This window comes from Physella acuta, unplaced genomic scaffold (assembly GCF_028476545.2).
Source record: "Physella acuta isolate Inbredline_101_S28 unplaced genomic scaffold, ASM2847654v3 ptg001292l, whole genome shotgun sequence".
In the NCBI taxonomy this organism is placed as follows: Eukaryota; Metazoa; Mollusca; class Gastropoda; family Physidae; genus Physella; species Physella acuta.
Genome location: NW_026732807.1, coordinates 219,522 through 232,500, shown reverse-complemented (window position 1 = coordinate 232,500; position 12,979 = coordinate 219,522). Strand labels below are relative to the sequence as shown.

General features: G+C 39.8%; 1 protein-coding gene across 1 annotated transcript; it reads right to left on the bottom strand.

Moving 5' to 3' along the window:
• Positions 1 to 1,102: 1,102 nt before the first annotated feature.
• Positions 1,103 to 5,258, bottom strand: LOC131958124 (cartilage matrix protein-like). The gene is made up of 5 exons (XM_059323000.1): positions 5,081 to 5,258; positions 3,769 to 4,384; positions 3,255 to 3,350; positions 2,453 to 3,049; positions 1,103 to 1,948 (listed from the first exon to the last, which is right to left on the bottom strand). Exons 1-5 carry the CDS (start codon positions 5,108 to 5,110, stop codon positions 1,362 to 1,364), a joined length of 1,926 nt encoding a protein of 641 aa, XP_059178983.1. The 5' UTR covers positions 5,111 to 5,258; the 3' UTR covers positions 1,103 to 1,361.
• Between the last annotated feature and the right edge of the window lie 7,721 nt (positions 5,259 to 12,979).

Here is a 12,979-nt window from a genome sequence, read left to right as displayed (position 1 = left end):
ATATATTATTAACGCAGATAGCTTACAGGAAAAATAAAGTCCAAATAACTATGAAACACATTTATGTTTAAAATTAGTATAAATTTATTTTGTTGTAATGATTGTCAGATAAAAATACACATCAGCAGTATAAGTTTGTTTATAAATATAAAATATATAATTTATAAAATAGATCAACGAACCACGATGTAAAATAGAAAATTATTATTTACATTATATATACAGAATAATACATAAGAATTGGTTCGTTTTTTTTTAACATTCTACGATTTTAACTTACATGCTTTTTGTAAACATTTACCAACTTATCACATGTTCAACTTTTTCAACTACCGTATTTACATTTTTACACAGTAATGTCATGGTTTAAATATTTTCATTCAGTTTCATTCATTCATCAGAATTTGTTTCCCACAGCAAGGGAATGAACTCTCATCGCATTCAGACATCACGTGATATTTATTTTTTAGCTATGCACACTTATCACAGAAAGTCAGTAATCTCTTTGGCAAATGGAAAACAGTAGCTGCAACATCAAGGGATGACAGTTAACTCGTTTAACAGGTTAAACCCGTTAACAATAATACATAATCTACGTACTTCTACAGAATAATTACGAAATATTTTTTTTTTAAACAATTGCGTATTGTTATTATTATTTCGCATTTTTAACCCTTGAAATTCAACAAAGTTTTCTGCAACAGTCGCGCCAGTTAAAAAAAAAGTAAAATATAAACAACCGGGACTTGTTAGTGAAGTCACTAACGTAGCACCAAAGTAAATGCATTTTGGATTATGATTTTTTTTTTACAAATGCTGAATAAAGCATGTGAAGTATGGGACAACACAGTTATAAATATGAGTATTTTGATTACATAAACATACATTATGGCCACAAACACTGGTTTCATAAAGTAATGAGCGATAGTTGAACAACTGAATAAAGTTGTGGTCTGTCAAGTTACAATATATATCAGAAGCGTAGCACCCCCCCTAAATTGTTTATATTTATAATTCAAAATAGAGGCTAAAATGAGCTTATTTTGACGCCCCTAGGGTCGGCGCCCGGGGACATTTGAACCCCCCCCCCCCATCCCCCGTCGCTAAGCCACTGATATATATATATATATATATATATATATATATATATATATATATATATATATATATATATATATATATATATATATATATATATATATATATATATATATATGCATAGAAGTTTTTCTGTCCGAAAACAGACGTTAGAACACAAGAAAATACTGCTGAAAAACACTATACAAAAGTTCAATGTACAATGACTCTGTCCTCCAACTCCTACCGTTAACTTAAAACTACAACTACAGTTTCCTCTGGGGCTATAAGGAGCACGTGAATTCCATGACGTAACCGGAGTAGTCCGTCGTTGTGTCCACTCCGCTGACCACTCGCCTGTTGCCCAGCATCTCCTCCCAGAACGTGACGTACTTCCTGTCGACGGCTTTGTCCAGTACCACGAAAACGTGGGCGCCTGACTCGATCAGGAGCCTGACCTCTTCAGCGATGTCCCCCATTTCTGGGACTGAGTCGGCGTTGAGGAGAAGGACTAGTCCTTTCTTGGAGTCTTTCAGCGAAAACCTGGAGATCTTCCTCTGTTTTCTTTTCTTGGAGAGTTTAGACTTGCCGAAAATTGACGCTCTCCAATCTTTGACGACGGATTTGAGGTTGGACCTGATTTTGTTCTTGAGATCCCGGATGTTGCTGGTGACGTCAGCGGGTTTGGACATTTCCATCTCCATGCTGGGCGGGCAGCCGCCGGAAGCCACGCCCAGTTTGACGTCACCGGATAGAGATTCCAGACGTCTGGTCACTTCCTGGATTTGTTCCAGGACGTGGTGTTTGTCTGTGTTGGTCATTGTGCTGGCATCGAACGCAAACGTTACCTCCGTTGGACCGGTGCCGCAGACTATAAAAATAGAAGGAAATCATATAAGTCACATGACTAGTAGTTATATTACATAATTTATGATGGGAGGATTTTGTAACCACTAATCGTATTTCAACACGATAATTTAATATGCTAATGTTGAGAAATACTGTATGGGGTAAAGTTACTTCTGTAATAGGGCTGGTAAGTAGGTCACCAACCAGTTCTATGGCTCATGGAGGTTTTATTGAGCCGTAGAACTGGTTGGTGACCTACTTACCAGCCCTATTGCAGCAGAGCTGTGTCAACTATTGTTTCTGTTAGTGTCATCGCCCTAATACTTGTATGGACACCAGACCTAACCCTAACCCTGTCCCTAACCTTACCCTATCCTCGACAAAAGCCCAGCGTCTAACATTACTAACTACATAAATAAAACACCACTACTCCACACTATACTGCTCTAATGAATAAATGTAACTACCTGGTCATTGTAATTTTGATTGCAATTAAGTTAATTAAAAATTAAAACTCAATCCTTACCTGCTTGATCTCCTTGGTTGAGCTCACCAATGCACGCGTAAGCCTCGAGAACATTCCTCAGCTGGGCCAGGGTGCCCAGGTCCCCCACGGTGAAAACAAAGTCCTGAACAGGCTCGCTGGCCATCCCATTCAACTCCGAGGTCTTGACGCCTTTGCCTACGCCAATCGCGTACACCAGCACCCCGCTCTCTTTCAACAGCGTCGCCTGCCTCAGCGTGTCTCTCTCGTCCCAGGAGTGACCGTCCGTGATGACCACGGCGATTTTGGTGACGTTATCGCGAGCCCGGGTGTTGAACCCGACTTTCAACAAGTCTTTAAGCGCCTCGGCTGTGTTGGTACCGCCAAGCGTGTAGCGGATGATCTTCGGTGAAAGAGCTTCCAAGAGGTCTTGTTTGTTGTCGTAGGCGTCTAAACCAATGACGAGTCGGGGGCTGTCGCTGAAGGTCATGACCCCGACGCGGGTCATTTGGTAGCCGATGTCGAAGCCGGAAACGACGTCACGGACGTAGCCGAGGACAACCTTCTCGAAGTCGGGCTTGAAGATGCTGCTGGAAGAGTCAAGGAGGAAGAAGATGTCGGCTGGTTTACCACCACATTCTGCCAGGAAAAAAGAAAAAAAAATGTCAGCCCTTAAGCAACCCAAATTATTGTACACAAATTCTTTAACCAATGCCAGAGTTCGGTGTTTCACATTTTGAGTTTTTGTTAAAGTTGGCGATAGCGTTGTTTAAATGGCCAAAATGATACTCAGTTTAAGTTTTAATTTAGAAAAGAGTGAACCGGTTCGTTAAGAAGCACTTACCATTTTGTGGTGGCGGTTCAGGAGTGGTTGTGGTAGTTGTGGTTGTCGGTGTTGTGGTAGTCGTGGTTGAAGTTGTTGTAGTGGTTGAAATTTCAACTGAAAAAAAGACATTAAAAACATATAAATAATCGGAGATGCATTTAGATTTATAAATAAAATACATTTAACGAAAAAAATGTTCCTTAAATAATTATTTGCATTCGTAATCAAGACAATGCTAATTAAAAATTTATAATAAGTAAAATGTTTATTATTCCATCTATAGCATTAATTGCATGCAGAGGTGTAGCGACTCTTCCCGGCGCCCGGGGACAAACTTTCGATTTGCACCCCCGCAAACTTTCAATTTGTTTTTCCAACCCATTTTGGCGCCCACTAAGGTCGGCGCCCGGGGACATATGTCCCCCCCCCCTTGCTACGCCTCTGGTTGCATGTAGTATACTGATTGTTCCTAGAACGCATCCCAAAACTTAAGTGTGTGCATAAAAAAATCGGATTATCATGTTACACTTACCCTTGCATGTCTTGATGGCCAGCTCTACCTTGATGCTATCCAACACGCTGTAGTCTGTGATCTTGAACTTAAACTGCGAGTCTGGCTTGCTGGCGATCTGGCTAAGTTCCTTATCATCGGCCTGGCCCACCCCGATAGCAAAGACGGCCGAGCCCAGCTCTTTAGCCCTGGCCGCTTCCACCCTGGTCCTTGAGTTCCTACTGGACAACCCGTCGGTAATAACCACCACGATGTGAGCCACGTCTTCTCGCCCGCCGTGGTTAGGGTCGAAGATGTGATCGTTGACGTATTTAAGCGCCTTGTCCGTATACGTGTCCCCGTATAAAAACTTAATCTGGGAGATAGCCTCAAGCAGATCCACCTGGTTGTCGTATGTGTCCAGGTGAAACTGGAGCTTGACCTCCGTGCTGTAGACGAGGGCGGCAACTCGCGTCTGCTGGGGGCCCGGGCCGACGTCAAACATGGAGACGACGTTCTGGATGAAGGGTTTGACGAAGTCGTTGAAGTCCGAGACAGCCACGGAGGTGGACGTGTCGATGACGAAGACAACATCGGCAGGTTTGCTGCAGGGTTTGGTGATGGTCATGGCGCTGGAGAGGACGACAACGCTTGCAGCCTGTTGGTTTAGTGAAATAGATTTTCAAGTTTAGTCTAAACGCGTTTAAATAAACATTAAAATAACACGAGAAAAGATATTTTTAGTCTAAAAGCGTATAAATATTTAAAGATGAAAATAACACGAGAAAAGATATTTTTAGTCTAAAAGCGTGTAAATATTTAAAGATGAAAATAACACGAGAAAAGATATTTTTAGTCTAAAAGCGTGTAAATATTTAAAGATGAAAATAACACGAGAAAAGATATTTTTAGTCTAAAAGCATAAAATATTTAAAGATGAAAATAACACGAAAAAAGATATTTTTAGTCTAAACGGTTTATAAATATGCAAAGGTTAAGAAAATAACACACAAGAATTAAACATATTTAAAAGTTTAAAATATTTCATGATTTAAGAACATAACATTAACTAACAAATAATGTAAAATTTATAACTAAGAGATTGTTTTTAAAAAAAAAGATAATAAAAATGAAAAAGGATTAAATTAAAAACTAAAAAAATATAACATTTTTAAATCAATAAAAAATGAAATTAAAAAATATTTCTACAGCGCTTTACTTAAGAGTAAGATTTCTAAAAAAAATTATTTAAGAAAAAGTACAACATTAAATCAACCTCATTCAAATACTTCTTGATATATTTTACCTGCATTTATCTCATGATAACATAAATTAAAATATTTTAAAAGCTTACCAATAGCAGGAAAAATCCAATAGAATTCATTTTTTTCAAAATATTAAATTCAAACAAAACAAAATGAAGAAAATCCAAAATCTCAGCGGTTGTGAAAAAGTCAGTTGTATAACACCTTTGTTAGTTTTCTCGACGGCGTTAGGTAGTTCAGCTTGTAATGGCCCACACCAGCGCATCGCGTCATATTTATACACTTCTGGCCGACAGGGGGGCGATAACTCCGGTGACGCCATGAAGAATGCGAAGGCTGATCACACCCTCTCCCGTACCACCCCTCACCCTCGCCAAGTCGTGTGACGCGCGCGGTATCCCAACGATTTGCGGACACCGCTTGCCGTATATGGGCATGGGACGTCCGGTTACGTGTACTTCTCGTTATCTCACGAGACTGGGTTTAGTTTTTATTTAATTACCTGTAATGAGTTGTGGTTTTAATTAAATTAAAATACTGGCCATGAGTTCGTTTTCATTAAATTAATTGCGCTGTTTATAGCTTGTAGATGTTTAGTGTGTGTCTTAAAATAGACTTTATTACTATTAATTTTAATTAACATAGCAGTCATGGTCAGGGTTAAATGTATATTTGAGGTTGGGGTTAATATGAGTGCCAGGGCTCGGAGGTTAAGTTATATATATATATATATATATATATATATATATATATATATATATATATATATATATATACAATTATGCATATATATATATGTGTGTGTATATATTTATTTATATGGATATATATATATATGGATATATATATATGGATATATATATGGATATATATATATATATATATATATATATATATATATATATATATATATATATATATATATATATATATATATATATATATATATATATATATATATATCCATATGTATATAACATATATATATATATTATATCCATATATATATATATATATATATATATATATATATATATATATATATATATGCCTATTAATAGGCTTATCGTTATTGTGAATTTATGTATTTTGTCGTATAATATATCCATAGACACTTCCTCTACCAAATAGGCAATTAAAGGGTAGGACTACTCTCTCCACTAAGGCGCCCCCCCCCCCTCGAAATGGGAAAGTACCCACAATTTTATTTATAGCTCAAAAATCTATTTATAAACTGCTACACCCTTTCTTATAATCGGCCTGTAAAGTACAGGCGCTAAACTTGATATATTTGCTTAGCGTGGAAAGCGTGGTGACGCCACGTTACAAGATGTGTGCTTTCTTGTATCTTTAGAAATCTTTGTTTGCTTTTGGTATTTGGTTAGCTCCTTTACACTACACTGCTAGTTTGAATGCTTAATGTGAGCGATAAAAAAAAACAGAACAAAGTTGAAGTTCAATAGATTTTTTTAAATGAAGTCGGAAAAGTAGTGACCATATATGGAAATCGTACTCATGTTCTAATTTAGTTAATTAGATTAGGGAAAATGCGGATAATTGGAAAATGAGGCCAAAGACCTTGTTAAAAACGTGCTATTTTTAGACTGCTGATGATAAGTTAAGTGGGATTTTTTTCGCTCGTTAAAAAAATAGGAAGCTACTTTAAGGAACAAATTAACTGGAAATATATTTTTGTTAATTAGATTATGTTGTTTATTGTACTTTTATCTCATAATAAATGGACATAAATTATAGAGTTGATTTGAGGTTTACATAAAGATTGGGATATTTTTTTGCTACGTGATAAAGGTCAAACTGAACGGAAGCACTTCTTCAATCTTTTTGACAAGAGACAGTTGTCTGACAAGGGAGACAAGCGATAGTTTTCTGACAAGGGAGACAAGAGATAATTGAAGAGGTTGTGAATTTTACCACCCGCGTACAAGGAGCGAACGGGCTACCAACGGGCATGCATGTAGCAATGTAGCGAAGTGCTACCACCCGCGAAGGTTGGGGGCCTATGCAGGGGGTCAAGTGTCAGGTAGAATTAGGGACATTTTTAAGGAACTAGGGCGCAGGGACCCCACCTGGACTTCAAGTTTAGCATCACTTTTCGAATGAACTAATTTTTTTGTTTACGGTAAAACTTGTACTTTTTGTCTCTGTTGATAGTTAGATTAAATTTTTGTAATTAAAATAAAATAAAGACTACATTTTTGTTTACGGTAAAACTCGTACTCTTTGTCTCTGTTGATAGTCAATGAACTTGTTGCTTACTGTAAAACTCGCGCAATTTTGTGTTGATAGTCAATGTACCTACTATTTGTTCACTGTTAATTTGTATAATTGTAAGCGGTTAATAGGTCGACGGCCTAAATTACCGTTATCTGAAAACATTGCAGGCCTTTGATTATTCAGCGTTGATAATCTGAAAACGAGAAAATATGAAACTTTTTTCAGGAACACATAGATAAAGATGGCTGGTTAGATTTAAGGCAGAGTTTCTTCCAGACGTCTCCTCGGGGGTTCTCAGCCCCACCCCACCCGAAGCAAGTCTACTACCCCCCCCCCCCCACAGTGCTGACCATACTATCCCTTCTTATGCCCAGGTCAAGAAACATGAACTCTGCTTCATCTGCCCAATGGATCATTAGGACTAAAGAGGGATCTTTTTTTAAGCTTAATTAGAGAAAAATAGATGATTTTGAAGTGATAAGGTCACATATTGTCGATCATATGAATAGATAAACTCTACTTCCTCTACACAAAGACTCGAACTTCTCGAAAATTACTTAAGTTTTCTGTAAGTAAAGTTTTCTTTTCGAAACTGACGGTCCATGGTGCAAATGAAGTAGAGTTCACCTGTTTCTGAGACCTAGGCGTATTTACTTTCCCGAACGTGAGTTAGGTACCCGTGATAGCTGGGTGGACTCAGGGACCTACTACTGACTTTTACCGGATTCCAGACTTTTCGGTTAGCAGTCCAGCGCTCTACCGCTAGACCACGTCGTCCCACAGGTTTTCTGTTTACAGAGTTTGAATTATAGAGCGCTTGGGTACACGAAAGTCTCGGGGTCGGTTACCTCGGAGGAGTCACTGTGACCTTCTTGAGTCGATCCAGCTCTAAATTGTACCGGACTCGTATTGGGGAAAGTATCATCGGGTGGCGATAGAGATGACCACATAGCCTTTTTATTTATCTGAAGTTCAAGAAGCAGATACACTCTGCTTCACCTGCCTTAGGGTCGCTAGGTGTGGTATTTACCTTACATATTAAACTTTGACGAACGGTAGTAAATATTTGTTTAACCTGTAATCTAATACAGTTTACTACTAAAACAACATCAAAGGATCCCCCCCCCCCAATTCCCCCCACATCCCCACACCTAGCAGGTCCCAGAATGAAACAATAACACCTATTGTTTTAATCACGCCGTCGCATGCCTCACATTCTTAACGCGACCAAACCATTACATACAGTCTATATATATACGCCGTGACGGAATGTAATTTCGATTTCCTTTACGGATAATTCAACTGGTTACACCCCCCCCCCCTGCTCCCCCCCCCCCCCCCAACCTCTTAACGACTCCACAGACAAGCCTATAAGATACCGATGTAGTTGATTTAGTATGTAACTGATAACGTGGCTACATTGTAGCAAGCCTACGGCAGACGACAGCATATCTCATACTTGAATCACGATATTTTTTTAGGCGGGAGTTTCAAAACTCAGCATACAATGTGGCAGACGTACTTCTGGTATCCTAACAATCCGACTCTTTTTTACAAGCTTTTGATTTCAATTTAAATTAAGCAACGCGATTGGGTTTTTGCGTCTAAAGGCTAAAGGCGTAACTGATATAAAAGTATCAGATATATTTTACATTAGTCATTTGTGTACCGTCTTCTGAAATAGATATTTATAGATAACTTCCCTAAATACAATTACCAACTACTGTTTTTTTTTTAAATGCACGGTAAAACAATAAGATTGGGGATATTAGATTTAGTCTCATGTTCAAATCTAAACCAGACGTTAAATGAGACGTCAGTAATATGATTGTCGCATCCCCGTCTGATTCAGACTTTATTCCAGGCATCTCTTGGGGGGGGGGGGGGGGAAATTGCACGACGAAAGTCTACCCCCCCCGAACGAAATTGAATTTATATATAAAATAGATACTTCTAACACTGTCCGTCCCCCCTCCCGAAAATTTTAGTCCGCCCCCGCCCCGAAAATTTCAAGTGCCCCCCCCCCCCCCCCCCCCCGAGAATAAAGTCTGGAAGACACACTGGTCTGATTTTTCGATGAATACATTTTTGCAACATATCAGTGGCGGAGCTAGTGGGGGAGGCAGGGGGCGCCTTAGACCAGGCGGCGCTGTAGAATATACAAAAAGGGTGAGGGGGTACGAATGTCGAGTCTTTCTTAAAGCAATGACGCTAGAAAAAATTAAAATGCGGTTCAAAATATTATTTGATATTGATATAGTTTATCTTCCCAAAAAAAACACATCAGAAAGTTGTAAAAAAATCCACATATTTATTATTTATTACATAGTAAAATCAAGAAATACCAGTCTTAAACATTTAATATGTACCCCCCCCCCCCAATTTCAAACACACAAACAGGAATATTGTTACATGATTCAGCTAAGTGAATCTTATTTTTAGAATTAAGGAATTTAAAATAGCTACAATTGCAACACCCCACCCCATTACACCCAACCTCTCAAATCTCTGAAATTCCTGAAATAATATTTAAAAAAAAAATGTACGACCACTTGCTTTGTTAAACAAAAAAGTTCCTGAAATTCGATGAGTACACCGTTCATAAATATCTGAAGTCTTTAGTCAACACTCAGAGATCGGATTTCATTTCGTTGTACTTGCTGGGTGTCCCGGATGTAACATACGTATCTTGTTGTAGTGTGGAGACCTCGGCCTCAGCGAAAGAACACCCAATACAGCAACGTGCCAGTTCGCATTAACGTCGCTTCATTGCGCGCGCATCCGTCGCGTCTAGTTTTTTTTTTTTTTTTTTTTTTTTTTTTTTTTTTTTGTGACGCGGTCGAGCTAGTTTGAAACTCGGTGAATGAATGGCGACGTCATTTTATGACGTCAGTGGTTGATGCGTTCTCGAGATGAATTAACCGCGTGGAGTTTGAAACAAGTTGTTTTGGAGAGTAGGAGTTGCCCTATATGGGTTGATGGGGAGATGCACAGGTGTTTGGTGAAAAGAATGCGCCCAGATTTTTACTTTTGTAAACAGTCGGCAAATCAAAACATGAACTACAACAGCTAAATAGGTTTTTTCGCTGCTGCCCAATGTGGGTGAAATATTGTGTTTGTTGCTTATTGATGGCAGTTACATAATTATTTACTTTTGGGCTTTAAATAAGGTTGTACGCTGGGGATTTTTTTTTGGTGTATAGTTCCTTTTCCTTATTTTAAAATGTACTTTAACAATAATTAAACGAAATAAAACCCTCCTAAAATCTGTAGGACATTACCTCAACTCTCAGGAAAATATGTAGGACATCCACTCAACCCTCACAAAAATCTGTAGGACATTCACTCAACGCTGACAAAAAAATATGTAGGACATTCACTCAACTCCTGACAAAAACTTGTAGGACATTCACTCAACGCTGACAAAAACCTGTCGGACATTCACTCAACCCTGACAAAAATCTGTAGGACATCCACATCTCACTTAATTTCTCAGATCCAGATAAACTCTTCTTCATCTTTCCAAAAACCTACTAGGTCCCAAAACTGTACTTTAGAATAGTTTACTTTTTTATTCCCACGATGCGATGTAGGGCGATCAAAGTCCACCCGACCCACCCTCACCCCCACCCCTTCTTTCCCGTAAACATCCCAACGATTGTTTTCTTACAATAGCCGACATGTAATACATGGTTTACTACGTGATGAAGGTCGACGCTTTCATTCATAGCATGAAAGGTTTTGTTAGTGTTGAGGTTGTAGAGGCTAGTAAACAGGTAAGATAGGTAGGGGGGGGGGAGGTGATCAGGGGAGTTAGGGAAGGGGGTGGGGGTGGGGGTGGGGGATAATTAGGTGTGCGGGGGTCATGTGAGAAGATGAGGGGTTGGAGTTGATGGGAGGGGTGGGTACGGAGGTAGAATGTGGTGTGGGGATGGGGTGGTATATGGTTGTGGGTGGGGAGGGGGTAGTAAAGAGAGGGTGTGTGGTGGGGGATCGGGGAGGTGAAGTAATGAGGTGGGGAATGGGGTGGTATAAAGAGGTGGTGGGTTGAGTAGACGAGGGTGGAATAGAGAGGTTGTGGGGTGGGGAGCGAGGGGTGGTATTGAAATGTTGTGAAGTGGTGTGATGATGGAATAAGTAGTGAGAGATTTGGGGGGAGGGAGGTATTAGGAAATTTGGAGGAGGGATCTACTTTAGAGGAAGTTGAGAAGGGGTGGGGGAGTTGGGGTGTTTAAGTGAGATGGTATGGATGTGGTGTAAAAAGATGTGGTTTGGAAATATGTGGTGTGGAGAGATGTAGTTTGGAGAGATGTGGTGTAAAAAGATGTGGTTTGGAAATATGTGGTGTGGAGAGATGTGGTTTGGAGAGATGTGGTGTAAAAAGATGTGGTTTGGAAATATGTGGTGTGGAGAGATGTGGTGTAAAAAGATGTGGTTTGGAGAGATGTGGTTTGGAGAGATGTGTGGAGAGATGTGGTTTGGAAATATGTGGTGTGGAGAGATGTGGTTTGGAGAGATGTGGTTTGGAGAGATGTGGTTTGGAGAGATGTGGTGTAAAAAGATGTGGTGTAAAAAGATGTGGTTTGGAGAGATGTGGTTTGGAGAGATGTGGTTTGGAGAGATGTGGTTTGGAGATGTGTTGAGAGAAGTGGTTTGGAGATGTGTGAAGGGATGTGGTTTGAAAAGATGTGGTTTAGAGAGATGTGGTGTGGAGAGATGTGGTTTGGAGATGTGTTGAGAGATGTGGTTTGGAGAGATGTGGTTTGGAGAGATGTGGTTTGGAGAGATGTGGTGTGGAGAGATGTGGTTTGGAGATGTGTTGAGAGATGTGGTTTGGAGAGATGTGGTTTGGAGATGTGTGGAGGGATGTGGTTTGGAGAGATGTGGTTTGGAGAGATGTGGTTTGGAGAGATGTGGTTTGGAGAGATGTGGTTTGGAGAGATGTGGTTTGGAGAGATGTGTGGAGAGATGTGGTTTGGAGATGTGTGGAGGGATGTGGTTTGGAGAGATGTGGTTTGGAGAGATGTGGTTTGGAGAGATGTGGTTTGGAGAGATGTGGTGTAAAAAGATGTGGTTTGGAGAGATGTGGTTTGGAGAGATGTGTGGAGAGATGTGGTTTGGAGATGTGTGGAGGGATGTGGTTTGGAGAGATGTGGTGTGTGGAGATGTAGTTTGGCGTAATGTGTGGCGACGTAAACGATAGATATAAGGAGAGATACTCCACTTAATTATCTATGAATGTGTTATTTCAATATCCTCACTCAACATTCCCCAGTGGTTACAAACCTCAGCAACAGATGTAATCTAGTTCTGGGATTAAATGATTCAAGTACCCCGCCCCTCGCATACTGCAGATGTAGGTAACAAGGGGGGGGGGTGTTCGCATGTAGGTTAATCATAGTTTATCCACACCATGTCATTTCACCTGTGCTAGGTAGCTCATTAGGTTGAAATATTTTCCCTACGTGCTGTGGGTACCGGCGTATCTCTCATCACAGAAGAATTTCTCGGTTATGTCGTCACAGAGCAGGTTCTAATTTACCTGGTGTATATGTTATACAGTCAGTAAAGTGGTTGATGGTACGCAGTGGCGTAACTAGGGGAGGGCTGGTGCGGCGGTCGCCCCGGGCGCCAACCCTACGGGGACGCCGAAAGGGGTTAAAAGAAATTGAAAGTTTATTTTAAACTGAGGTATTGAATTTATACACAGTCAAAGTGTGGCACCAAGACAAAAACTAGTGACTGGTAAAAAG